General features: G+C 36.6%; 1 protein-coding gene across 2 annotated transcripts in view; it reads left to right on the top strand.

Annotated features, from left to right (window-relative positions):
- STAM2 (signal transducing adaptor molecule 2) overlaps positions 1 to 12,490 on the top strand; it is a 33,423-nt gene extending 20,933 nt beyond the window's left edge. For both annotated transcript variants that reach the window (XM_048869396.2, XM_048869395.2), the window contains exons 8-14: positions 587 to 681; positions 1,736 to 1,818; positions 3,252 to 3,339; positions 5,256 to 5,310; positions 6,085 to 6,238; positions 8,118 to 8,287; positions 8,511 to 12,490. In XM_048869396.2, the coding sequence (XP_048725353.1) occupies positions 587 to 681; positions 1,736 to 1,818; positions 3,252 to 3,339; positions 5,256 to 5,310; positions 6,085 to 6,238; positions 8,118 to 8,287; positions 8,511 to 8,739 (874 nt within the window). In that variant the 3' untranslated portion in view covers positions 8,740 to 12,490. The remainder of the gene's footprint in view (positions 1 to 586; positions 682 to 1,735; positions 1,819 to 3,251; positions 3,340 to 5,255; positions 5,311 to 6,084; positions 6,239 to 8,117; positions 8,288 to 8,510) is intronic.
- The last annotated feature ends 339 nt before the right edge of the window (positions 12,491 to 12,829 follow it).

Below are 12,829 nucleotides of genomic sequence, written 5' to 3'. Positions count from 1 at the left end.
GTCCTACTGATTTTTGGTGTGTTACTACTACAGTTTTCCTGTCTGTAAAAATGCTTTTCCTCTCCTCTGTTGCTGGGTGAAGGTCCCATATAAATCAGAGAAACAGACTGTATTGAGACGGTGCTGTCAAATGCACAAAATTGAAGAAAATACACTGCAACTCAAAAATTAAAGGGTGAATTTCAGGCAGATTGTAATTCCTAAATTGACAGCATCTTTTGACTTGAATTTCCTCCACTATACTCTACAGTAGAATAACACAGAACATTGCAGGTCCTATAGGCCTGATCCTGCAAGTTGTTCCGATCCCTTGATTACCGTGCATTTTGCAGAAGGTACTCCACAATTTGCTCCAGTGGCCACACAGCCTTTATTTGGGCAGTGTTATCACTGATATTGATGAAGTTTTGCCTGAGTTAGAGGGTTGAGGATTAACGCTATATTAATAGCACTCTAATACCTCCCTAATAACTGAAAGATAGAATGATGGAATAAGAACCTCCAGCTATTTAGAATCTATTTGTAAATGTAGTTTTTAATGGTATGAATGTTTAAAGTTTTCTAATTAAACATTTTAATTCCTCAGTGATGCCAATTGGTGGAAAGGTGAAAATCAGAGAGGAGTAGGACTATTCCCTTCTAACTTTGTATCCTCTAACTTAAATGAAGAACCTGAGACAGGTAAGTTACATATTAAAAGCTACCATGTGATGCTTTAAAAAAGTGGGCAAGTGAAATATTCAACTTGGCTTCTCTGTAATCCCTCAGTACAGCAACTTGCCCAGGGTCATGCAGTACACCAGGAAGAGAATCCAGGGATGGAATCCTGACGCCATTTAAGTCAGTGGGAATTTTGCCTCTGGCTTCAGTGGAACCAGGATTTTCACCCCCTGTTTTTTGTCTTCTTTTTGCTAAACCTCTGTACTGTCCTGTTACAGAAAGCTGGTTCTGTTGTTTCATGTACTCTGGTTTCTCATGAAAAAAAAAATTATATTTGAATCCAGGAATCTACCACCTAAAATGTTGCCGGAATATAGCCTGGATTCTGTGTGCCATTAGACATGAGTTTAACACTGAATTATATTCATGCTCATGTGTAACTCAGTTTAAGGTAAAAATTGATACTTTGATTCACACCAGTACTTTCAGAAGTAATTCTATGTATACAGTGTTGTTGTAGCCATGCTGGTCCCAAGATATTAGAGAGACAAGCCTCTCACCAACAGAGGTTAGTCCAGTAAAGGATATTACTACCTCATCCACCTTATCTTTATAAGTTAGTCTAAACATTTACATGAGCATCTTAAAATTCCATGATATAAAACATGAGAATGATGGGGTTGTTTTAGAAATTGGTGGTCAAATAGACACTTACCCTTACTGACTTTGAGTCACAGTTTTGAATGTTTGTCCAAGGAACAATGGATTAAATTCCAAGTAAAATCTATCACATTCAGAAAGTGATCAACTTGGAGTTTGTTTTGCTGTAATGCAATGTTTTCTCCCCTCTTCGAAGACCTAAGAGCATCACTTTCTGGGAGTCATTTGCTTTTTTTTTAAGTTCTCTTTGACTTTAAAGATTTGCCATCAAAGACTGTATTTGTACTCGGGCCTAAGAAAACAGTTTAAACTATGCAGTGTTGAATATTTGTTTTTTTTAGAATAGGAGGGTGTATTTTTAGGATAGTATAGTAACAAAGATGAAGAAGAGGAACTGACACTCATGTTCTCTTAGCTACTGTGGATAAACCCCTTGTTACTGAAGATACTACAGAAGAAGTTAAGACAGCAGAACCTGAACCTGTTTATATAGATGAGGTATGCAATCATTATTTTATAAACTTTTTGATTGTTTTTATATTACATATAAACATAATATATAGAAATACATACACACAGTGAAAATAGCATATAAATAATAAAGTTCAGTGTGCACTACAAAACCATGGGGGTGGGGGAGGATGGACACCTGTACCTATAAAGGTCATGTAGGGCATTAATAATTGAAGTGACTAAATAGATACAGTGAGAATGTAGTCCACAAGTATCGGGAACTAATATATACTGAACTGCAAAGGTATGCAATAGTTTCATGTGTGACTAGACTTCCTTGTATTTTTTCCACACACTTCTATTTGAGTCCCTTTTTTCACTAATGCAGTAGTAGAGATCTCACTCAGCCAGTCTGTGTATGAGGGAGGAATTGCAGATTTCCATTTTCTTAAAATAACTCTTTTGGGAAAGCACTGAATATAGCATTCCAGAACACACGCATTTGTTGACAGGTATAGAGGATGTGTGAAAGGTTGGCTTGTGGCTGCTTAGATCTCCAATACTCTTTAAGCATTGCCAGTCTAGCCTTAAACACTCTTGAGTCCACTAGTACCTTTTAATATCTTGTTCTGGAAGCAGACATTTTTAATTAATACAAAATGTGGAGTTAAGTGTTTTGTACAAGTTTTATGAAAATATTAGTCTGTACATCTGTTATGGAGTAGTCTGCCACTTAAGGGCAGTAGTAGCCCTTTAAGGTTTGAAAGCAATAGATATAAGGACCTAAGGGGGATATGGGTAGAGAGAAAGCAGTCCCAGGATTTTAGTGGTGCTGGGGAGGAAATCCTGTCATTGTACCTTTAGGGGTCTGGGGCTAGGAGCCTTGCAAAGAGGGCAGGGCAAGACTCCCCTTTCCCACCAGCCAATTGGGAATGAGCGGAGGGAAGAGGGAAGCTCATTAAGGAAGGACTGAAAAGAGACTGAGCTATAGAAAAGAGAAGCTCCTATAGAAGGAGCTGGGAGGGGTTCCAAAAAGAGATTGTTTCCAGGTACAAGAAAGAAATATCTCCTGAAGGAAAAAGTAGTTGGACTGAGCCCAAGATGATGAATGTCTGTCCCCAGGTGCATCTGAGTAAGGTCTGCCTTTCGCTTCTGACTGTCATTAATAAATGAGACTCTTGGAAGCGGATGTTCTTCAGTAAAAAGGTCTGTCCGGATTTGCTTATAACCCAGGTGAAGGGAAACTCAAGTAGAGCCAAGCTGCAGCACTGCACCTGACTGAAAGAGGTGTGCTGGGATGACTTCTCTGCTATCACAACCTCTTTCTGTGCTGACTGGTGAAAATAGACAGTGGAGAAAAACCTTGTTTAGATCTCTTTATAAGAGAGGCATTTTTCCATTTTCAAATGAAAACTAGAGAACTCTGTGCTATGTTTTAGAGAAAACTACATTTTAAAAATCTTTTATCTGTCATTCAGGATAAAATGGATAGAGCGCTGCAGGTACTTCAGAGTATAGATCCTACAGATGCAAAGCCTGATTCACCAGACCTTCTAGACTTAGAAGGTATTCTTATCAGTATTCTTATGAGTATTACTAAACATGCTAACTTTAGTATGTCATTCTACAGCTAAGAACAAAAGCATAGTTTGTTTTTTGTTTCTCTCATTTTACTTGAGAGGTCTCTGAGCTTTAAATGTAAAGTACTCTTGGTCTGTACTGATAGAAGGCTCCAATAGGTATGTTGGGCTTGGGTCTTGGGTGGTATTAGGCTAGTATATGGTTGGGACCAAAATCTGCAATTGTTAGTTAAATAGACTTCTTGTTATATATTGCATAATTGACTTACTCAGCCTCTGAAAGTTAGGGCACTGAAAACATCACTTTGAATGACCCATGGTGCTGTCAGAACTCTGCTTGAGGTGGAGCTATTTGTCCTGGAGGAACAAGTGACTCTGGGTAAAGAAACTGGTAATAGCGTTTGATATTCTCAAATCCTGTTGCGCTATATGAAAATGTTTGCTCTCTGTCAAGAGCTTCCCTTGGAGTATCTCATATGAACATGTTCATGTACACATTATAAAAAATACCTCCCTAAACTAATCAAAATACCTGTTTTGTGTGTGCTAGGAAGGAAAAAATTAATGCCATTTCTGTTCTTAGAGAAATTATGCTAAGAGGATGAGGGAGAATATAACCAACTAAATCTATTTCTTGAGACTGGGTGAACTATAATTGGATAGATGTTTTAAAATACTATATCGCTGTAAAAAAAGAACATCAGAATGGCTATACTGGGTTACACCAGTGATCTGTCTAGCCCAGTCTCTTGTCTTCTGACAATGGCCAGTGCTAGATGCTTCAGAGGGAATTAACATGACGGGATTTATCAAGTGATTTATTCCCTGTCATGCAATCCCAGCATCTGGCAGTCAGAGGTTTAGGGACAGCCAGAGCATGGGGTTGTATCCCTGACCATCTTGGCTAATAGCCCCTAATGGACCCATCCTCTATGAACTTACCTAATTCTTTTTGAATACAGTTATACTTTTGGCCTTTACAGCATCCCCCTGACAATGAGTTTCACAAGTTGACTGTGTATTTTGTGAAGACGTACGTCCTTATTTTTGTTTTAAATCTGCTGCCTATTCATTTCATGGGTGACCCCTGGTTTGTGTGTTTTGTGAAGGGGTAAATAACACGTCCTTAGTCACTTTCTCCATGCTATTCATGATTTTATAGACCTCTATCATATCCCCCTTTTGTCTTTTCTAATCTGAACAGTCCTCGTCTTTTTAATCTCTCCTCCTATGGAAGTTGTTCCATAGCCCTAATCAATTTTTATTGGCCTTCTCGGTACCTTTTCCAATTCTAATCTATCTTTTTGAGATGGAGCGACCAAAATTGCATGCAGTATTTAAGGTGTGGGCATACCATGGGTTTATATAGTGGCATTATATTTTCTGTTTTATTAAATATCCCTTCCTTAATGGACAGTGTACACTTAGTAATGGAAGGTATATTTTACATTGTAATCCTTTTCTTGACAATATATTTAGTGATTTTTTTAAATCTCTGTCACTGCATGAATTCCTAAACGTCATGCAATATGCAGTCTCATTGGTGGTGGTATGCTGTGCTGTAGCTCTAAAGTAATTGATTTTCATTAGATGTAGATGAAGCAGTTTTGAGAGGATTATTTGAGAAATTTGGTGAAATTTCAATGCTGTTTGTAGGCAGTAGTTTTAGTTATATAGCAAACTAATTCTTGCTTTCCCTCCTCCTTTTGAAATAACTGGAAAATTATTGGTTTCTTTAATGATGATATTTAAAATTAAGAGCAAAATTTAAAAAAAGACTAGGTAGTAGACAAATATTATAATCTTTCCATTAATATGGCTGTACTCGGCTAAAATATATTCTTACCCCTGACTAGGGTTAAAGTTTTAATTGTACAATATATTACACTTTTGTCTTCACAGACATCTGTCAACAGATGGGTCCTATGATAGATGAAAAACTAGAGGAGATTGATAGGTGAGCCGGTCTCTTTCTTGTGTTTTCAAACAAGAAGTACAACGCTGTTACATATGCTTCACCTTTATTTGTCAGGGTCTTAGACTGGGCATGGGATTACCACATTTTACTATACCTGTCCCCTTTTTCACCTACCTAAAGTAAAAAATATAGAATATAAAATTACAAGCTCACTCTTTATTGTTTTAACTTCTTAATATTTAGTTTGATTTTCATTTTAGTGGGGCCTTAAAGGCCCCAAACAAGATCTGGACCCTGTTGTGTTTGGGTTCTGTATAAATAAATAAACAAGATGCAGTTCCTGCCCTAAAGAGCTTCCAATCTAAATAGGGAAGAATGTACAGTTGCAATTTTTTCATTGACAGCAGTAGCAGTATGTCTAAAATTTTATGAGCCTAACTTTCAATTTGCTGATGACTGTTATCTATAAGGGAACATACTCAAATGCAGTGATTTCTCCTAGACCTTTGAGGAGACTTGATGATAAATGGGTAAAAGAAGAAGATAGCAAAGAGAGAGTGACAGAGTTGTTTTTTTCAATTTGACTATAAGAAGAATCCCCAACCTCTTCTCTTGCGTACTTTCCCAAGGTTCATCAGTATGATAACCGGAATGGAGCTGGACATTTTAAAAAGACAAATAAATGTCTTATTTTTTTTTTCATATTTAGTTAAGACTGTGCTTAAAGACCTTCTTAGTTTAACTGTTGCAAAATACCCAAAGGTATAAGTAACTCTGAAGGAGTTTTGAGTAAATTGTTTGTTTTTTAATCAGGAAACATTCAGAATTGTCTGAATTGAATGTGAAAGTTCTAGAAGCCTTGGAACTCTATAATAAACTGATGAATGAAGCGCCTATGTATTCAGCCTATTCAAAGCTCCATCCTCCAGCAAATTATCCACCCACATCAGCTGGTGTTCCAGTGCAGGTCAGTACCCTTTTCAGAAAACAGAGGCTTTCCTAATATGCATCTTCTTTTTAAAGGGTGATAACAAAGCATAAAGGAGAACAGGCTTTATTGCTAGCTTCTAAACAATTTGATGTTTCCTCATGATCATTAAATCCTGTAGAATAAAATGTACTAGAACAAAATAGGTATCTTCTAGCACTAAAATGCAATTGTTAATCTTTGCTGTATAGTTAGTAGAAGGATGTTGTATTCTGAGTGTTGAAGTTTAACAACCCAGTTAACTAGTTTTCTCAGTGACTCACTCAACAAAACATTTTTTTATACTCCTGTGTTTCACAGAGGGATAGATTTACTGAGTCATATGTCCTTCCTTAATCCCAAAAGAAAATGTTACTCTATTTATTTTCAGGGACATGATTGAACTTTCTAATATGGTTGCATCATGAGGGCAATGCACTTCTTCCAGATATAGTCATTCTTCTTTGGATATATCACTTTGGGTGTATCACTATCTGGTGGGTTTTCCCCCCTTTTAAATAACAAACACCTTGTGCATTAGTGGGTTAAATAAGTCCAATATTGGATTCAGAATGAACTCTTATGTACCCAACATATGTTCATTTATGAAAGCAAAAAAGGAGAAAAGGCAAGACGTATTTAAAGGAGACACTTAGAAAGAAAAAGTAGAACATGCCTGCATATTTTAGGTGGGTTTTAAATGAATGTTAATTGTTCAATGTGAAAAGAATAGTTACCATAGTAACTGCCACATCAAAGAAGATGCACTTAGCCATTATACTGTGCTTTGAGCTCTGGAAAATGATGAAAAATTCATTAGGGGGAGAAAAGAAATTTTGGACATGAGACAGCTGGAGTTTTTAATATTGCTGATCTCTTCTGAAATAGTGCTTTCTGATGTGGAAAAAACAGCAAAATGGTGCTAAGCACAGCTGTATTGCACAAAGTTATGTATTTCCATCTATGTATGTATACTTCATTCCAAATCCAAAACCAATGTGTGCAATATTCATATTTGATGTGTGTGTATGCTGTATTGGCTTACCCTGCCTGTGGCTTGAATTGTAAAGACTTCAAGAAAAATCAGTTATTTACGTAGGATACATGCCATTTAATACACCGTGGAAATGTTCTGCTCATTTAAGTATGTCTTTAAGATGCAACATTTCACCAGTACAAATAACCTGATAAACGGGGTCTCAACTTCTGTTTCTCCTTTATCAAGTGTGAATTGTGCCTCCTTAGTGTTAATTTCTGCATTTCTTGACATAATATAAGATTTATAGCAAGGTTAACTTTTTTCCTGTCGTGTACCTCGTTTATTTATCTCCTAGCTTATGAAATGTACTAACTTACAAAGTCACTTAGAGTGTATATACAAGGGAGGTACAGGTTAAAAATCACCACCAAATCCTCCTGCTGAAAACATTTGCCTACAGTGTGATTTGAAATGGCAACAGTGCAAATTAAGGATGGAATGTTAGAAAAATGAGGCAGAGTGAATGAATGTAGGCAGTGCATTTATCACCTGAGGGAGCTGCATACCTTACTGCAGCTAGAAATGTCTTCAAATGAACATCAGCTAATCTTCCTCTAACAAAGTTTGTGATCCACAGTATCTGTGTATCTTCTGTTAAATTCCCATCCACACACATGCTTGGGAGATGGGGGAAGCGGAGAGAGTTTCATTCTTCGAGATGAGATAGTCAAATAAGTGGACTTCCTGAGCAATCCTGTTCTCCAGGCTTTAGTGTGCCATTTTCTGCTTCATAGGGCTCTACACATATAACAGAACCTGAGGATTGTACTCTTGCATTATATATATTACTGTTCAGTTCAGCCAAGTTGATGCATGGTGTGTGTTCTGTTTCATTTACAGCCATATTCTGTACAACCACATGGTGGGAACTACATGGTTCAGGGTATGCATCAAGTCACTCTTCCCCAAGGCTACGGTCTAGGACCTGATCAGATGGGCCAACTGAGGTCCCTGCCTCAAACTATAAATTCTTCAGGAGCAACTCAGCCTGCTCAAGCTTCATATTTAAGGTAACACTTCAGCAAGACTTTAATATACAATTTGATTTCCCCCAGATTCGTAAGCACTAAAAGTCCAGAGGTGGGTAAATGTCAGTAAAATTTTTTGTTCTATTTTTTTACTTCAGAAATGTGCAAAATCAAATCAGTTTTGAAATGGCATATCGTGTGATACGCAAATGAACTTGGTAATCATAACTGTCACTGTTTTAAAATGATTTTTTTTCTGTTGCAGTCCTGGACCAGATTCTGTGTCAAACTCTGGATACATGAACCAGAACTCTGGCCTTCAGTCAGCAACAAGTACAGCTGCTTACACCCAACATATGGGAATGTCTGTGGATATGTCAGCTTACCAGAACTCTACATCTAATTTGCCTCAAGGAGCAGGCTATCCTGTGGCACTTCCACCTCATTCAGCTCCACAGCAACAAACAAATTACCATCCACAGCCTCTCCTTTGAAAATAAACCAAGCTCATATTCCTAAAAGCATTCATAAATGTTGGTGATCCTCATGATTTAAATAGCTTGTCATTGGTATACAAGTACACTTTCCCTTGATTAAAATGAACAACTCAATTTGCTGCATTATAAAGCTAAGCAATTATTTCAGAGTTAAATGTACTTCAAGTTTGACAGTTCAGAATCTTTCTAAAGACAGTTTGAGCTAATGATTTTAAAAAAAATCATAAATGATTTCAATCCCCACTTAAGCAGCCTCCATCAGCTAAAACTTTCAATCTCGTGGAGTATCATTCTCAAATCTAAACTCAAATAAGAGAATCCTTTCCTTTTTTTTCTGGAAACTTGAGAGGGTGCTTTAAAATCTAGTTATGTTGCTTTATCTGTTCTTTTTGTAGTCTTTTCCATTACACTGCTTTAGAGAATCTTTTCACTTCAGTAGTATTTCTTCCAACAAACCCCCGTGGTTTAGACAAATTTATAGGTCTGTTTGTTATACCATAAGCAGTTCTGCTTTATGAGATGCATTACCTAAAAGAACAATTGCATGATAAAGCAAGTGTGAACGGAGAGGGAGACTATTCCTTGATATTCTGGCAATGAGGACCATGTAAATACAACAATATGAAAATTCTAGGGGTTATTTTTTTTGCAGTGTTGCCAGACTTGATTTGGAGTTCCAAGGGGGTCTTCTGTTTCCCTTGCAAGGAATTGGTGGTCGTGGTGGTGTAGGGGGAGGGGGTTGGGAGCTAGGGAGCTCTCTTTCTTTTTCTCCACAAGGGGTGGCACTCCCAGCATCTTTCCTTTCCAAAGGTGGGTAGAGGATGCAACAAACTAACGGGTGCTCTGAGGTTGCAGGTTACTTAGCTGGCAATTTGTAAAATCTGTCTTCATGTTTGTTTAAGGGTGGGAGAGCTGTTCATGTTTGTTTAAGGGTGGGAGAGCATTCCCTTTGGTTAGAGAGAGGCTCAGGAGTGCTGTTTATCAGAGGCCAGTGGGAGTCTGCCTTGTTTGCTCTGAAAATGGTGGAGGTGAGCTCCAAGAGCACAAGTTACCTTTATGGACCACAAAGCTCTCGTCTTCTTTAGGCTTTCCTCTCACTGTCACCATTCACTTGTCTAGATGAATATATTTGAGAGTGTATACTTATACCACTGTGGATCCAAAGCCAAGGTCCTTTGTTAGTGGGACTGTTTTCCTCTTTGGACATAAGGAATGGATACACACTGAAAATGACAAGCATGCCTTTAAAAAAGGAATCACCTCATGCATGAGGACCTGTAGCATTCAGTGGAAAAGAAACAAGATCTGGAGACTTTTCCTGACACTTTAATTGTTATGGGTGTTTTTTGTAATAGAGTAAATGAACTACGAGAGCTGGATAATCTTCCAAGAATGTGGGATTTCTTTCCTTTTTGTTATTTTAACTTCTGGAAATTTGCACATCACTCTCCTACTTGGCTTACCTACTTGGCTTCTTAATATGATTATATTTATACATATTTTTAATTTTGTTATGAATGGCTGACATTTAGATTGGGAAGAATAATGGATATAAATAACTTTGATAAACAAAATATCTTGGTTAAATGCATGGAAATCTGAAAGCCTGTCCACAAATGAGTGTTTGATGTACATTGTTTTCTACCGGATGAGACCTTGTTACATGGTAGATCTTCCTTGTGTTCTCCCAAAATAAAACTCGCCATCTGTTCAATGCCACCTCCATTTGTCTTACTGTTACTAAATACATTATTTAGTATGATCTTGTTCAGATGCAGCTTCATGTTGGAACAATAAGGTATTCAGTACCTGATCATTTGATACTCAAGTTTGTGTAACTGGAGCTGTAGATTTTCCTCTCCAGTGTTTTAATTTGGCATTATCCTTCCAGGTGAAGCTGTTCAGTATAAATGTAAAGTGCTTTAATCTGACACCTTTAAAATATTTTGGTAATGTATTCCTTGTGTTCTTTGTGGGGGGGAAGGAGGGGAAAGAACCAAGAAAATTGATTTCAAAATTCTTGTGGAAAATTCTTGCTATTAGAAAATTTGTATGCAAGGATTTATTTTATTCCAAATAGTTAATCAAATTAAACCCCGTTAACATTAATATAGGTTCTTTCATGTTTGTCATTGAAATATAAGGAAAGTTTTTATTGGATTCAAAGTTTTTGACAATATAAATATTACCCAATATCTTAATTTGGGATTAATAGAGTTGGCTCGGAGTTAGATTAAAGTGTTCGATATTTTGTTCTTTATAATATATGAAGTATGAATAGTATATATGCCCATTTGTGTCTGAGATTTTATACACATGCATATATATACACACTCTTAAAAACAAAACAAAAACCCATGACACTTTATATTGCAGGATTTGGCATCCTATAATCTCTTGTAATCCAAATCATAGGCATTTCTGAAAGTTGTAGATAGTGTAAAATATTTGATTGTTGTTAAAATTGTATTTAGAGGGTTTTGGTGTTAATAGGATCAGTTTTATCTCTTCATTCTTCTATACCTTATCATATTTATTTTTAAGGCCTGATTGTAACTAAATATGCTGCCAAAGGAACTGTTTAACTTCAGATTTCTACATTAGGTTTATACCTGCTGTCTTATATTGGGAGTAAATAGTAGATAACTTCTGCTTTTTCATATAAAATACAAGTTTCTGCAACTTTAAAATGAGAATTTTATTATTGTATTTAACTTTGTTCCATGGGTGTCAAATACAAACTGCGTAAACTTTATTCTACTTTGAGTTGTTTGCTACCTGCTAAAAAAAACTTGTGTAAAAATGTCACATTTTCACTTGAACAATATGTGAGGACATAATTTATCTGTAATATCACCATGCAGAGAATGTTTTAAAGGATTTTAAAATTTCAGATACTTTTGAGTTGACAAGCACCTTGTCTATTTAATAAATCTTTGTTTTTAGAAATTCCAGTATTCCAAAATAAAATTGGTAATTAAGGTAATTGTTAAAGATTAAAACATGTTCTGTGTTCATTTTGTTTTGATGAGTGGACTTTCATGTTCATAGCTGCTGTCCTTTGGAGTAGTACAACTCAATGAAAAGTAGTCATTTTGAGAAGAAAGCTGGTGCAGGCGGCTATAAATGCAGCTCTATTCTATTATTGTAACTGCTTTCCTATAAGAGCTTTTTTCCGTACTTACATCTATGCATCTTTTCTAAGAAGAAATACACCACAATATTAAATATGAGCAGGTTTGGTACCTATAAATTTATTGAATGTCTTTTTAGGATATTTTCTACGCTTACAGTAGGTAAATTATACATGAAACTGATCAAAATTATTTTGATCTTTTTAGTAAAGATTGAATAGATGAAGGGAAGAAGAAAAGGAAATAAGAAGGGGCAGATCCTCAGCTAGTGTAAATTTTCATAGCATCATTGAAATCAGTGGAAGTGTGACAACTTTACCCTGCCTGGTGAGCTGCCCCCATAGTGCTGTGTGATTGAATGCATTCTGTAAACTCATTTTGCAGGTTAGGCTCCAACTGCCTCTTTGTCTAGATTTAAACTGAAGAGTTTAAATGCTTATCTAAAGTAAGATTATTGGGTGGAGGGAGAAGGGGACTGCAGTTTATAGAAAATACTGTCTTTGGGGAATTTGGAGTGTTAATAGTAGATTTGTTCCATTGGAGTAACCAACTGGCCTTTTGCGTACAGTATGTTTGCATTGCCTTTTGTGAATAAAACAAATTTATTTAACGAACAGTGGAAAGTTCTCTGTCTGTTTGAAAGAGAAATATGTAGCTCTTCCAAGTGACACCATTGGCTTTTTGCATACTTATATAACCTAGCTATAGTACCTTTGACACATAATACCGCTACATAATGGTGGTTGATCCATGCTTGGGTGAGGAATAACTGTAGTCCTAACTATAATATTCAGTTTTATTGAATATTGCTAGGTCGGGGGGTTGTGACCCCCTCAGGGGGTTGTGAGCTGTCAGCCTCTATCTCAAACCCCGCTTCGCTCCAGCATTTATAATGGGTTTAAATATAAAAAAATCCCTCTTTAATTTGCAGGGGTTGCCCTCAGAGGCTTGCT

The sequence above is a fragment of the Caretta caretta genome, chromosome 11, assembly GCF_965140235.1.
Source record: "Caretta caretta isolate rCarCar2 chromosome 11, rCarCar1.hap1, whole genome shotgun sequence".
Taxonomy (NCBI): Eukaryota; Metazoa; Chordata; order Testudines; family Cheloniidae; genus Caretta; species Caretta caretta.
The sequence above is the reverse complement of the archived record's forward strand: the minus strand, read 5'-3'. Positions and strand labels throughout refer to the sequence as shown.